General features: G+C 35.3%; 1 protein-coding gene across 4 annotated transcripts in view; it reads right to left on the bottom strand.

Moving 5' to 3' along the window:
- The window catches only part of TTBK2 (tau tubulin kinase 2), a 90,798-nt gene that overhangs the window by 60,425 nt on the left and 15,753 nt on the right, over positions 1–14,620 (bottom strand). For all 4 annotated transcript variants that reach the window (XM_057403889.1, XM_057403892.1, XM_057403893.1 and 1 more), the window contains exons 2-3: positions 7,638–7,797; positions 2,207–2,354 (exon numbers count right to left, since the gene is read on the bottom strand). In XM_057403889.1, the coding sequence (XP_057259872.1) occupies positions 2,207–2,354; positions 7,638–7,706 (217 nt within the window). In that variant the 5' untranslated portion in view covers positions 7,707–7,797. The remainder of the gene's footprint in view (positions 1–2,206; positions 2,355–7,637; positions 7,798–14,620) is intronic.

The following is a 14,620-nucleotide window of genomic DNA, read 5'->3' as shown; positions in this document are numbered from 1 at the left end:
CAAGAAGCAATAATAAAGATGGGTTCTACTCCCCATTTTTGTCTATTTTTCTTGCTTAATTTCTCTGCTTCAAATGTTTAGCTCTTGCATTACTGAAAACTTGGCAAGGTAGAAAAAATTAATGGAAATGGCTCCTAGAAGCCAAGTTTTTAGGTAAAACATAAAATGGTCTCTACCATAATATTATTTAATAAAAAATCTTTAAGTATGGATAAAAACATATGCATGTAAAAACAAAGTTATGTATCTGTGCAAACTATAAATCTCAATATATGCAAAGGATTCACCCTTGATTCACCTCTTACTGTAGTCATTTTCATGATTATCTAGAACATTCCTTACCTAAAACCAGAGCAGTTGCACTGTACTATGGTAACTTGTGCAGCAATGATTAAAGGTCGCCTCTAATGCTATCATCATGGAATCACTGACTTTTTATTTTAAGGGGGGGGGGGGGGGTGTCCTCTCTAAATTGTGCAAAACAATAAAATAAGATAAAAATTAAGGCATAATATTTAGATTGATTTCTCATAAGCAAGGCTGTCAAAAGAGCTCCTTCAAAGATCACATACAAAATCAGGGTTTCAGTTAAATAAAAAACCCTTCTATTTATCGTTTTCTCAGAGAAATACTATTGAGAAAATATATAACTGAAAGATCTTTATTCGGATTATATATTAATTGGATTATTTGCCTCAGTGGATCTGTTGTTCAGATGTTTCATGAGTCTGCTCTTTCCATCTAGACAGGCTTTCCCATAATTCAGTAGGACCACTGCTGAAGGACAATTTTTTATAATTTCAGCAAATATCGTTTTCCAAAAATATTTCAAAATGTAAAAAAGTTTTTACTAAGAAAAAAGTGGTTTTGTAATATCTTAACTCTACTACACATGAACTCACAATAGAAGGTTCTAATACACCAGCTATCCAGACATATATAAGGCTGTTTTTACAAATACATTGACATTGTAGTGCTACCAAATTCCAGTATTTCATTTCAGTTATTACGATTTTTGCTATTACTTTGGCTGCTTCACTTACGCCATTTTAAAGACTGTTTTTTATTAAAAATAGAATCAAGGCCATGTGTGTACGAAAAAAAAGAACAATACCTTGAAAACTTTATTCTGAGCATTTAAAAACACCGTAGTTACAGAGTAATCATTTCTTCAAAACTCACTAATTTTTTTCAAAACCCTTTATAAATGGCTTCTAAATTTACAACTGATAATATTGAAACTCACTATTTATCTCTAGACTGGAAGCTCTAAAATTCAAAGAAAGCAAGTATGCAGTCCCTGAATCTCCTTGCTTGACTGTGAAATTTGTGAACTCTTTAAAAAGATAGAAACATTTGAACAGTTTGTTAACACTATAACATGTGACATGTTTGCCCTCTTAAATCTATAGAGGCTGTCAATTCCTGCTGCAATGTGACCTTTGCAGCAGATTAGGCAGCACCATATGTCATGCAGATTTTGTTTTATTCAAACTTAAGAGTTTAGGAAAATGGGGCTACTGACAGGGATGGATGTATTAGTCAAAATCTTCCAGATTCAAAGTAATTTTTTTAAAGAAAGAAACTTACCCTTTAAACATTCTTTTTATAATCCTATGTTGTGAAAAGCAATGAAGAGAAGCCATTGCATATTTCTCTATATTGGTAGCTTCAGAGAGTGAAGTAAAGGTACATCAAAAATGACTGTTCAAAGCTGTGATTCTGAATGACCTGAACCATGAAAGTATTTCAGGACTCTACATACCAGTTATTTTTTTTCTACAAGTATTTAATATTTTTATCATGGATGCTATGTAAAGGACCTACAAATACTCAGTGCTAGATAGTACAGGAAAAAACAGATACCATCTTAGAAGGGGAAATAAAAAGCTAACAACAGTGAAGTCTAGAGCAAACAAGGTAAGGAAAAGATATGGATCCAGAATAAACTCTAGTTGAGCATAGGTTTTGCAGCTATTTAATGTTCTTTCTGTTCTTTTTATTTTCATGTCATCCAGTTTCAGATAAAAGGTTTATTGTAGCAAAACTTTCAGAAGCTAAAAGAGCTTTCATTCCACTTTAAATAACCATCTACCAATAACCTGCAGAATATGGGAATACTTACTCAAACTGTGACTAAGTAGAGATTATAATGATTTTCCAACACTGACATTCTACTTCTGATGTATCCAGGGTACAGACCTACCTTGCAATTTCTTCAACACGGCTACTTCCATTTTCAGCACTTGCTTTGGCTGCTGAGCCGATTCGACCTTCAGCGCAACATTTTCCCGAGTAAGCAAGTCCAGTGCATCGTAGATTTCTCCAAATCCTCCACCTCCTATTTTCCTCAGCTACATTGGGGAAGAAAGAAAGAACAAAAAACAGATTTAAAAGAGGGGAGAAGAAAGGAAACAAAACAGCAATATTGCTTTGTACTGCCTGCCATACTGCAAATACAAAACAACATAATGATACCTTCAGTACATAAAGGAGCTACTGAATTGCCTAGAATGGAATGGCTAACCAAAGTTTGGAAGAGAATCCTAGGACAACAAGTTAATACACATGATCTTCATCTACACTATACTACTTCTATTTAATACAATAGCATTCCCTGCACGACTCTGACCAAAGTCAGCATGCTGAATAAAGTCTTTCCTCAAATAGTCACTTACTACCCAGAGACCTCCAAATACAAAGGCACAGTGATGTTTTTAAATTATACCATCTTTTTCTTTTCAGAAATACACACACTGAATTGTAAAGGTACAAAAGCTCTTGGACTTACTGAAAAGAGACAGCATTTTCTATTCTATGCAGTAACTTACACAACAGCTAAATCATAAATTATAAGAAATGGTTAAGATTATCTTTGAGTACGTATTTCAAATGTTACTCACATTTACTTACGGCTCACCAATGCTACGCTTATTAACAGACATATGAAAGGAACTTTCACCACCTAATGTTTCATCTGTGTTAGGAAGAGGTAAAAAGAATGTTCCTGGAGTATTAATCAGTTTGCTCTGCATTTAGAGCAAATATTAATATTATTCACTCTGCTTTAAATGTTTCCACAGAAAAGAGACTTCTTGGTTTTCAGTATCAATAATGTCAATGTTATTTCATTTAATGCTTTCATATGGTGATCTCCGCTGTAGCTAGCATTCTAAAACTGATAAAAAAGAAGATAAAAAACAACCTAAAGAACGCACAATATTGTATTTTTACTATATTTTACATTGAAAGAACTGACATGGTTTTCTAACTGTCATTTAAAACACACAGCTGCTAAGGTTATATGACTACACTGTATTAAGTGTCATCTAAACATTCCAAGGACCTAGAGATCAGCAATACACGGACCTATCTTCAGATTCTGAAAATGAATCTAATGTCTCCTAACCCAGACACTCAGCCATCTGACTGAGAAGGAAAAACAATTGTTAAAACAGCCTACGTCCCTAAGAAAAGGGAAGAAGGTAACAGATAAAACACTCATTTTGTTTACTTCCTTTTTTCAAGTCGTAATATGATCACAACAATATTTAGTACCTTGTCATGCACCTTCTTTCCTGAAGATCTTTCACCATCACTATTTCAACTGCTATTTCAGTATTCTTAAGATGAGGAAAATGTGGCCCAAGATTCACAGTATTATCTACATTACTCACTTCTGGCCAGTTCATCGCCAATTTTCCAAAGGTACACAGGATAGACAGCACATCACATGTTCAGACCTACAGAACTAACCCACCTAAATATCTTCTTCTATTAAAACACCTGCTTACTGCAAATTCACACGTTCATTTCTTTCTAACAAGCACACTAGATGTTAGCAAATGCAACCTCTTCTCCACAGGCTGTATACTCTTTCTCTGAAGCAGTATAACACACATGCTACCAACACAGGCTTAAGACTGTTACTCTTTAACCTACATATTCCAAGAACGTAACAAGTTCAGGAACAGGGAATCAGAAATCCTGAATAAAAAGTTTGTGTCTTTGGACATGACTTGCTTAAGGTACCACTAAGGCTAGAACCTAGGGTTAACTCTAAAATAACAACAAACCGTGAGAAACAGAAACCTTACAAGTCTGATGAAATAGTCAGTATAACTTGGCTACATCCAGGTGTATTTAATATATAGGGTGTTAGCCCTTAGAGAAAGGAATGGTATCTGTCATCTAAATATTGGGCAAAATAGCAAGTTTTAACAGGATTTTATATTTTTTTTTAAATATGGAAAAGTATGTGGGTCTGTATGTGTATCTCTCAAAGATGTAGATTCAGGACTAATTTGGCCATTTCAAACCTGCATTTTTATGTTCCGCCTCTTGGTCTGGTAATGTCATTATCTTGCCCGAGCTCTGAGCTATTAACAAGGCTCAGACAGCTAAACACAGACATCGATCTGACTGAAATTTTCAGCATAAGCACATAAATTTTCAGCATGGTGCAAGCACAACAGAGGCAATGAGAATGCATGGTGAAAAAGGTGCGAGGGGAAATGGAAAGAGTTGATGCAGCCATTCTCACCCCTATACAAACTTAAAATGGTTTATCATGTAACTTCATTTACCAGCTTTGAAAACCAGCCAGACTGAGAAAGTCTGCCTCTGAAAGGGTTTCCTGCTTTTTATTTTTAAAAATTTAAAACAAACAAACAAAATCCACAAACCCCACAAACACAAAAATACCCAAACAAAAACTAACACATGGCCACAACACACGACCGCACTAATAAAATAACCAGATCAATTTCTATCATCAGATAAAGTACACCAGAATCATCAACATACATCCAATAATGATGTCAGTCAATAATTCCAGGCACAAAGACATGAAGAACCTCTCTTTGACTGTAGATAAAAGTATCTGACGCGTCTTTGTCACCGGGTCACGCACCACATTCAGGAATAAGGCCACATTTTCCTTGGTCTTCTTTCTGCTGCCAGTGTCCATGTAGAAAGCTTTCTTGCTGCTTTACATATCCCTCCCAGTTTCAAAGCCAGCTGAGCTCTGGCTTTCCTATTTTTCATCCCAACACAGAGAGGCAATATCTCCATACTAATCTTGGGCAGCTCATCCCTACTTCCACCTTCTGTTCACTTGCATTTTGCTCTTCAGTTTAGACAGGAGTTGCCTGTTAAACCGTGCTGGACTCCTGCCGCATTGGCTCAACATCTTTTACCTTGACAAGGACCACATTGTCCTCATTTACACGTTGTACATTAGTTTCAAGCTTCTCTTCTCCACATCATCATCTCACACACCAGTCATTCTCTCTTCGATACTTTGTATGCTTCAAATCCAGAGCATACAATTTTCAACATGTTTAATCTTGATACTTTTGCTTACACTACATATTGAATGGCATTCTTAAACCTACCCAAAAAAAATTATCATTACAATCAAGTGTCTCCAAGTCAGGAATATAATAAATATTTCAAAAGCCAAAAAGAGGGATGAGAAAAGACATCACAGAGGATTAAAGCATATGTTAATAGATACAGAGACCTGTAGACAAGGAGGGTGTCACTGAGGAAAAAAATATTTTCTATGCTTACATTCCAAAATAGAATCATAGAATCGTAGCATAGTTAGGGTTGCAAAGGACCTTCAGATCATCTAGGTCCAACCCCCCTGCCATGGGCAGGGACATCTCACACTAAATTATCCTAAGGTACATATACAGATTAAAATTAACTAAGCATAGTTTTTAAAAGTGCTCATATCCACAAATTTCAGGTATGTTTTCACATTTACAAAGACCGAGGTCCTAAGCACCAGAAATCCCGAAAACTGCATTTTACCCGTAAATATTTACATAACTTCCAGAAATTGTGCTTTTTTTTTTTTTTTTTTTTATCTGATTACAACAAAATAATCCCTTGCAATCATACTACAGAGCTGCCATTCTTCAATGGGAAGAAAAAGAAAGCAGGGCACTGAGAGAGTTCCACAAATAACAACTGGTAAGTAGGGACAGTACTCATTGTCACCAAAACTTCTAAGTCCACTGCTTCATACCACCTCATCTTTCTACACAAGGGAATTCTAAGTACTCTGCTGCTTCAAGAACACTAGCAAAAAGCTTCAATACTTTATAACCTAACAGAACAGTATTAACTCTGTTAATACATATGCGACAAGCACTACGAAATGTCTGAAATTTGCATGCTGCTTTCTTCCACAGGCAGACTGTTCTATGATAACCTGAATTCAAGAAGTATATCCCCTTAGCTGCCATCAAGAAATCCTTTTTGTTTGCTGCAGGAATTAAGAAAACCAAACACAATATTTAGCACTCATCATCACCTCTAACACTTGATTTGGAAACCATACAATTTAAAATATATAATCATATGAAAGGAACAACAGCCTACTCTTAAAGTTTTCCAAAAGACAGCTGATCATCAGCCTTCAGAACACAGGAAAGAAAATAAACTTGAAGAAAACAGGACTATTTTTCCACATACCAGACAACTGAGTAGTTTTGTGGATAGCGATATATTAGCACAGTTCTCTCTTTATAATGCTCTTTTATTCTACTGGATCTGACTCAAGACTGTATTTACAATTATTATCTCATTGCAATATTGAGATGCAATATAGACAGGTATTTTACAAATATTTACACTCCAAAGATAGCCACTTAGATTCTATTTACACAAACAGAAATGTAAAGGTTTCCTACATAAAGCTAGTACCAGCTTCCTGCATTTTTAAATGAAGGATACTTGAAATTATTTTCTCTCTATGAATTTGAAATGAACAATGAATCTGTATTTTCTATGTTCAGTCTTAACAGTTTTTAATAAAATATTGAAATATGGGAGTAATATAAAGCAAAGACAGTGCAAAAAATAGTGATTCAGTATTCATTCATACCCTGCTAAACACACAGAGATATCCAGAATGTTCCCCAAATGTTCTATTATGAACATTTTTGTTTATTTATGGCTTTTTTCCCCTTCCCCCCCCCCCCCCTTCTTTTTTTTTTCTTAAACTCAGAAAAATCCACAATCAAAAAATGATGAGGGGAATGGAGAAGGAACTTTGAGAACTCAGCCTTGCCTTCCCAGCAAAAATCGTTTCAAATGCATACGAACACCAAAAGGGGACAGAGCTATTTATGGTAAAACCAATACTGGCACACAATCAAAGGGATATAAATCATCCAGGAATACATCTGTGCTATAAAATATAACAAACAAAAATAATTTGTAGTTGGAAGAGCAGTAAGATCTTGCAAGATCTCCCTGTAAGTAGTAACAAATCTCACAATCTGACTAGTTTCAGGAGGGTGCCTGAGTTGATTTCCAAAACAGACTGACACAATCATTGGCAGACTGGATTCAGTGAACTAACAGGATTCCTTCAGTTGTGCTCTTAACAGGCACTAAATCAGGATTTAAATGCTTTCCTCAGTCCTTACCAGAAACAAAACCCACCTTATAGCTTCTTTTTAAAGCAGGATAAGAGAAACAAGTGATTTTAAAGTCCTTTCACGGTAAGTGTTAAGTAAAATACATCTCACAAGAATTTTGGAACAGATTTCAAAGCACAAACTACTTATATTTAAAACATGTTTTAAAGAAGAAAAAGAATTGAAGGAATGCATACTCACCACCTTCCATCTTTCTTTGACCAAGATTCCCACACTGAGGATGTCAGGCTGCTCTCCTCCTCCACTCATTGCAACCTCCTGATGCGATGGAGCTGCTACGCAAAGTCTATGTCAGTAGAAACCATCCAGATCCCAGGAATGGTTTCCATTTAACCAGTGACTGCAGAAACAGAGCAGAACATGGGATCTCAGTGATGAACAGAATAACATGAAATACAGAAATAGCTGTGTTTCTCAGCTTGAACTTTAACTATCCTATAGTGACTTATGTTAGAGGGTAGATTTAGATTACGTATTAGGAAGAAATTCTTTCCTATGAGGGTGGTGAGACACTGGAACAGGTTGTCCAAAGACATTACAGATGCCCCATGCCTTGAAGTGTTCAAGGCCAGGTTGGAAGGGGCTTTGAGCAACCTGGTGTAGTAGAAGGTGTCCCTGCCTGTGGCAGAGGTGTTGTAACCAGACGATCTTTAAAGTTCTCTTCAACCCAAACTATTCTATGATTATGTTGGAATTGTAGCCAAGCAACTTCCAGTACTGAAGGAAATTTAAGGATATTCTCTATTTTTTTTAACCCATTCTCTCAGAACTCTGAGCCCAATCTCAAAACAGTGCTAATAAACATAAACATTTTCAGAGTTCTATTCTGCAGGTAGTTTCCAATTGCTGTGAATCATAACTGCATTTAAATTTAAACATTTTTTTAAATCTAATTAATAAAATACTAATTGGTTACATAATTAATAGCAATATAACAAAATTTAAAATAGATACTTAAATTGGATTTTTTTTTTTTTATTGCACTGCATAAAGACTATTCCACAATGCGTTTCACATAACTAGGATTACTTATGATTAAAGATGTCTAAAGTACAACTTTGCTGGTTTATGCCTGGGTACAAATAGCAAAATAGGAAAAAAAACCTTGGATAATTCTATCTGCCTAATTTTTTAATTTTCTGATTTTAGGCAACCATCTCTAAATCAAATTTGATACAGTAATATAAAAAATTGCCTTTTGGAGAGTAATCCGTTCGGAATTGCTCTCATCAGCAACTGCTACAACCAATTAAAAGCTTATTTCAATTGTCTGAAATTGTTTTAGCGTTGTGCTTATTTGTTACACTGATATAATTATACAAGTGTAACACTGTACCAACTTTCTGATGCAATAATACGTCTCTTCAAAAGTGTATCTGCTTTAGGTTTATTTCTATCACTTCCAAAATAGCATAAGATAAAAGTGAAAACTTCTTTTCTCCCTGAACCAACAAGCAAATGGTATGCAAAAACTGGTACAACCATTCTGATTTAAATTAACACTATGTCCTTCCATTTGGATAAATGCCAAATTTACTAGTGGGACTAAATCATGCTTTTTAAAAAACAACCTGCTGTTTAAAAGTCCTGGTTTTTAAGACAGACGTTTGTTTGACAAAACTATGGGGTTTTTTTCGTATTTGTTTCATTTATATTTCATATTGCATTTATGCCTTTCTTGCTTCAGTTGCAAGACCAACTCCAAACAAAACAGACTGCCCTGGAGAAAACTAATCTGGACTAGCAGAAGGTCTAAACTTATACCAAATTAGAGCAAATTACACCCCTGTAAAAGAGTATTCATTCAGAATAGGTAGCCTGAATGTATTTAATCCAAACAAATGAAGGAAAACCAAATTAAGGTTTGCGTATTCCAAGTAACAGCATCCACCCTGAAACTTAATCAACTTGAACTAAAATAATTCAAATTCTACTGGTGCTGGTAAATTCTCCTCTGCAGATAAAGTAAAAATTCTGAAGAGAATTACAGTGATTTCTGTGAACACTCTTCACATTACTCACTACTGACCATAAATACTAGCCCTTCCAACAGAATTAGCATAACACAGTCAGGGACTAAGTAAGTCAAAGAGAAAATGAAATGGCACTAATGAGGAAAAAGGTCTATTTTCAAATTTACATGTTTACAGCACGTATAGTCATTTTTCCACTTGTTCAAATCTTTGATTCCCCTTCCACTACACCCCAGTTACATCAAAGCAGGTGCTGGTCGTCACTAAGTAATTTGTTTGCACCTACATCAGGACTTCCATGTTTAGGGTTTTTTCTGACATCTGCTTAAAAAAAACAAAAGTAATGGAGAAAATATTCATCACAGTGGAGCAAATCTAAAATTGGCAAGGATGATTTTTGCTAAAGCTTTCAAACATGAGCAAAATTCATCACCTGTGGGAAAAGCAGATGCTTTATTAAAGCAAAGATACGACAGCAGTGGGTTTAGAGGTTTTTTTGTTAATGCTGCTATCAGCCTTGATCTGACACCTGCTTTGACTGTTTAACTTTAATACATTTCAAATTACAGTTTACAGTCAGAGCTCTGTCAAACATTCCCGAGAGCTACTCATTCATGGATTCTTGAGAGAATCAAGTAACAAGAGAGCATCACCCAGAATGTGACGGTACAATACACATACTCATAGAACAATCCCATACTTCAAATATTATCATAGAAGTACCATATTATTATAACACCTGCATGGCCAAGGTAACAAAATCTTCGTTTATACACAATTCCTCAATCTGTTCCAAGACACTAATTCCTTGTTAAACCTCTCATGATCCTATGTCATTATAAAGCAATAAAATCTATTCTATATCATCAATCACTGTTACGCCAAGCACACAACCCCAGGACCCATCCAATTGTTGTCCATGGGATGCAGAAGTTCTCTCCTGAGCCCCTGAAGACAAGGTGCTTAACACCTCCTGAAGCTTGATAATCTGCAAGCTTCTATTGGAGGATTCAGGAGGATTCAGTCACCAAATTTCAAGGCCAGAAAGCTTGAAATTAGCCCAAATTTCTACCTGATCAGGCCACATAACTTCATCCCCTTCAGTGAATCAGCGCATGCTAATATTTAAGAGTCCAAATGATGAAGAGCTTCCTATCTCCACTGATAACATGTTCCTGTATGTCCCTTCCCTCCCAATAAGCATGACTTGCTTTGTTTCAAGATTTAATTTATCTAATTTTAGATTCTTACCACAGGACTTTCCGTTTTGGAAACCAAATTCTATTTCCAGTAATTTCACCTCATTTAAGCATATAAATTCATTTTTTTCTAACTTCCTCTAAATTCATAAATCAAACTTTAAGCCTGCCTTCCTACTCCACCAGTCTTTTATTTGGCCCTCCTTTGAAAATCCTCTCCTTGCTCCACATTCTTCTTCTGGTATGGGCAGCAACATTAAGTCAGACACCAAGAGTGAATTATACTCAATCATACCAATACCTAATATGGAGAAAAGATTAGCATTTCACTTCTTTGTGATATCAGTCTTATTTCCCTAAGTCTGAAGTTGTTTTCTAATTTTGCTTAATTACAACTCTATCAAATGTTCGTACACCTCCATGCTTACACTCAGGCACTGCTGCTAGAATATGGTTTCTTTAAAGCCTTTATTCACACTCTGATCTAAACTAGGTTTCATTGCTCTGGTCAGCTCTCTAATGACCTTAACACTGTATAACTGAAAATCTGCTAGTTATTAACATACTGCAGTGGATAAATATCTTTATATTCCTTACCTAATAACAGAAGACACATATTCTAGTAGGTGCAATTTAGGACATGAATGCCTTTACCAAAAGCATGTGGGAAAAAGGGGACATTATGGGAGAGGAGTTTTTAAAGGACTTTTGGACAGACACAAATATGCTTTCATCGGAGGTGGTACTCAGGTCAAAACTGAAACTGAAACATCTCTGAATTTCAAGGACTTAAATTCTGGTTGTTTGGCCCATTTAAAATCCACAGATGAACAAAATATTCAATAAAGTACAAACAGTTCCATTTGTATTACTCAAATAGAGCCATATGTTGCTGTCAGGATTGCAGTTTAAGAGCCTACAATGCTGTTAAAGAATTTCAGAAAGCTCCAGCATGTTCTTTATCCCACTGAAGCAGATGAACAGTTAATGACATACAGTTAAGGTGAAAACTTTCCCTTACTCATTCAACACATGAATCCTTTAGCAACACAGTTTTATAGGTGGCAGTACAGTTATATTCTGCACAAAAAACACGTCTTTATAATTCTCCTAAGAAAGTAACAGTGATTTTAATTGCAATATGTTTCATAAAATTCTATATTCATTAACTCATCAGTTTCCTTATCAGATCAAAGGACGTACGTAAGATAACAGAATTATCACCATTAAAGGCAATTAGCCCTCTGTCAAATTTATTTCCAGGTGACAGACAGGTCATGGAATAACTAGGAGAACACAAAGAGTACAGGCTGTTCCATAACATGAGCCTTTGCATGGAAACTGATCACAGCATAAGAACAGGTAAAAGAAGGTTAGTGCTTATATCCAGAATTTAATATTGTACAAACAGCATCCATTATTTAAACTCTTCTATCCACTTAACTGCTTTTACCTACATATCATCCCCACAAAGGATTTCTTTGATTTACCCCAAGCAAGTATACCAACTATACCAACTAAAAGATTATATGCTATTAGAAAACAACAGTCCAAAACTTCCAGGAAAAAAAGCCCAGTTTGTAAAAGCTGATTCTAGCCTAGCAAGCAAAGACAACTGGTTTATGTAATTTGTGTGCATGCATGTTATTTCTTTAGAGATGGCCCTACCCAAAGCCAATCTCTGCGTACCAGCCTTTGTAGATGTTTAAATCCAGATCTAAGGCTGGGAAATAGCACAGAAAATTTTGGCTGAATGGAGGTACTGTAAGTTTCAGGACAACGCAAATAAGGACAAAAGATTACTTCTGTTCTACTGAAAGGAAAAATACATGACCTGTTGCCTCTCCTGTGGAAGGATAGCAACCTTTTCCTATTAGGAATTCTCTGTGCTTATTAGGAGCTTTATCTGCTTGCCTTCAGTTCATTTAAGAAACTAGTATATCTACTAGAATCTACAAAAGTTACTTTCTCTTTCTGTACTTTCAACCCCTGAGCAGGAGAAGTTAAACATACAAAGAAAAGTTTAACAAGTCATCATAAAGAGAAAAATCACGGCAGGAAACATTCAAAGGTCCTAATTCCACCACGTTTATGGTAAAGTCCACTTTCTTAGGCTAAGAAGCATGTTCACATTGTAAATACTATGGCAAAAAATGTTCAAAGTGTGTCCATTTGAACACCCAAACTGGAAAGCCATCCTATGCTTACAACCTGGATATTTTCTACATACATTCACTAGAAGCTGGAGTTCTGAAAATCATCTTTCAGTATGTCACTGAGAAAACTAAATATAAGACCTTGACTTAAATTTCCAAATACTGGTAGTGAAGAAAATCTTTTTTAAAAAATCAACACCAATGCCATTTTAGGTTTTCCTATCTCAAGCTCTTGGGTGCCAAAATACTCATCATCACTTGGAGATTCCAGGTGTGAAAAGCTCCCAACTGTCTTGTGTGCTACTGCCAAAGAATCTGGATTTCCTTCTGGTAACTTCTGCACTTACAGCTATGTTGTTATTCCAAAAGTGGCAATATTTTCTCACGTTTGAAGACAGAGTTAAAAATACAACATTTAGTTTCAAGATAACAGTTTTATTTTAAAAACACATATTTCAGGCTACCACACAGTTTAGAAGAGATTTCAGCACCAAAATATTATAAAACCCCAAATAAGGTACAGCTTATCAAAGGAGTATATTATCTTTTACTATACCAGCTGATACAGATGGTAAAACCCAACAAGTTTTAGACACAGAAACCTTTCTTAAGTCCAAACTAGAACAAGCAACTTTAAAATTAAATTGCACTGAAATAAACTTCACTGTGTTTCTTGATCAGAGCAACTGGGATAAAAGATACTCAGTATCTTGCCATAAAGAAAGGGAAGCACCTCGGTATGTGCATGACGGGGAGAGCTGCAGCTCCAATGAGAAATACAGAACATAATTTATTACCTACAGAAAAACCAGAAAATTTTGGTCAGGGAGAATCAGAAATGAATCATAAAACAAAACCTCTGTCCCAGCCATGATAGTTTTGCAATGGTATTTTTCAGCCAAGTGACTTTATTTCCTAATTTATCTGTCACATAATTGCACAAAGTCTTTTGTCAGAATAAGAGAAAGAATGTTAGCTAGCTGTGGGGGACAGGGAAAGGCTGGACTACTGTGGTGCTTTCTACTCAAGCCACTTGAACTACAACCTCAAGTGCAGAGCCTTTAACACTAATATGGAAACCTAACCCTGTGGAGAGTTTAACTTTATTCCAAACATCACTCTATTATTCTCATTTTTTGCACACGTCAGAGTGAGTTACAAATCAAAAAGATATTTGTGAAACCTTAATAATTACTCCAAAATTAATTTTAAAACACTAAAGGTGTCATTTATTTTAAAAAAAAAAAGGAAAAAAGAAAAAAGCTGTAGTTCTGTGTCTTAGATTTCACTGTAACTGTTGTGGTATTTACAACAAAAATAATGGAACCAGAAGCGGGGGCTTTTGCTATTATAAGAATTTGTTTTACCTGTCATAAAAGTCTTCTTCAAAAGAAACACACAAATGGAATGACATTTCTGCAGTTACCTAAATTATACAGCATTACAATTCTCTTTCAAGACCCATGTAAATTTTCATTGCACAAAAGTGATAGTGAAGTGTGGTTTTGAACATTGATACAAAGACAGCTTCAAGTCAAAGAATTAAGATATTTAAAATAGTGACAGTAATATAATATCGAACTATTCACAGTCTGCATTTAGCAGCAAAATAAAAATCTTTGTTCCCACTTAAAATGTTGGAATAGTCAGTTATCTTCTTAGGATAAACTTAGAATATTAATAGCCTACTACCAATGTCACCATATTCCAAGGAATAACACAAATTGATCCTTTAAGACATTCCAAACTATTGCCTTTTCCACTACTACTGTCTATTGCTATGATTTCATAAATCAATTTTCTCAGTAAGGGAAAACATAAATGCCCAACCAAGC

This window comes from Pezoporus wallicus, unplaced genomic scaffold, assembly GCF_028554395.1.
Source record: "Pezoporus wallicus isolate ANWC-B61680 ecotype Strahan unplaced genomic scaffold, APGP_CSIRO_Pwel_v1 contig_8673, whole genome shotgun sequence".
Lineage (NCBI taxonomy): Eukaryota > Metazoa > Chordata > Aves > Psittaciformes > Psittacidae > Pezoporus > Pezoporus wallicus.
This window is presented reverse-complemented; position numbering and strand designations above follow the sequence as displayed.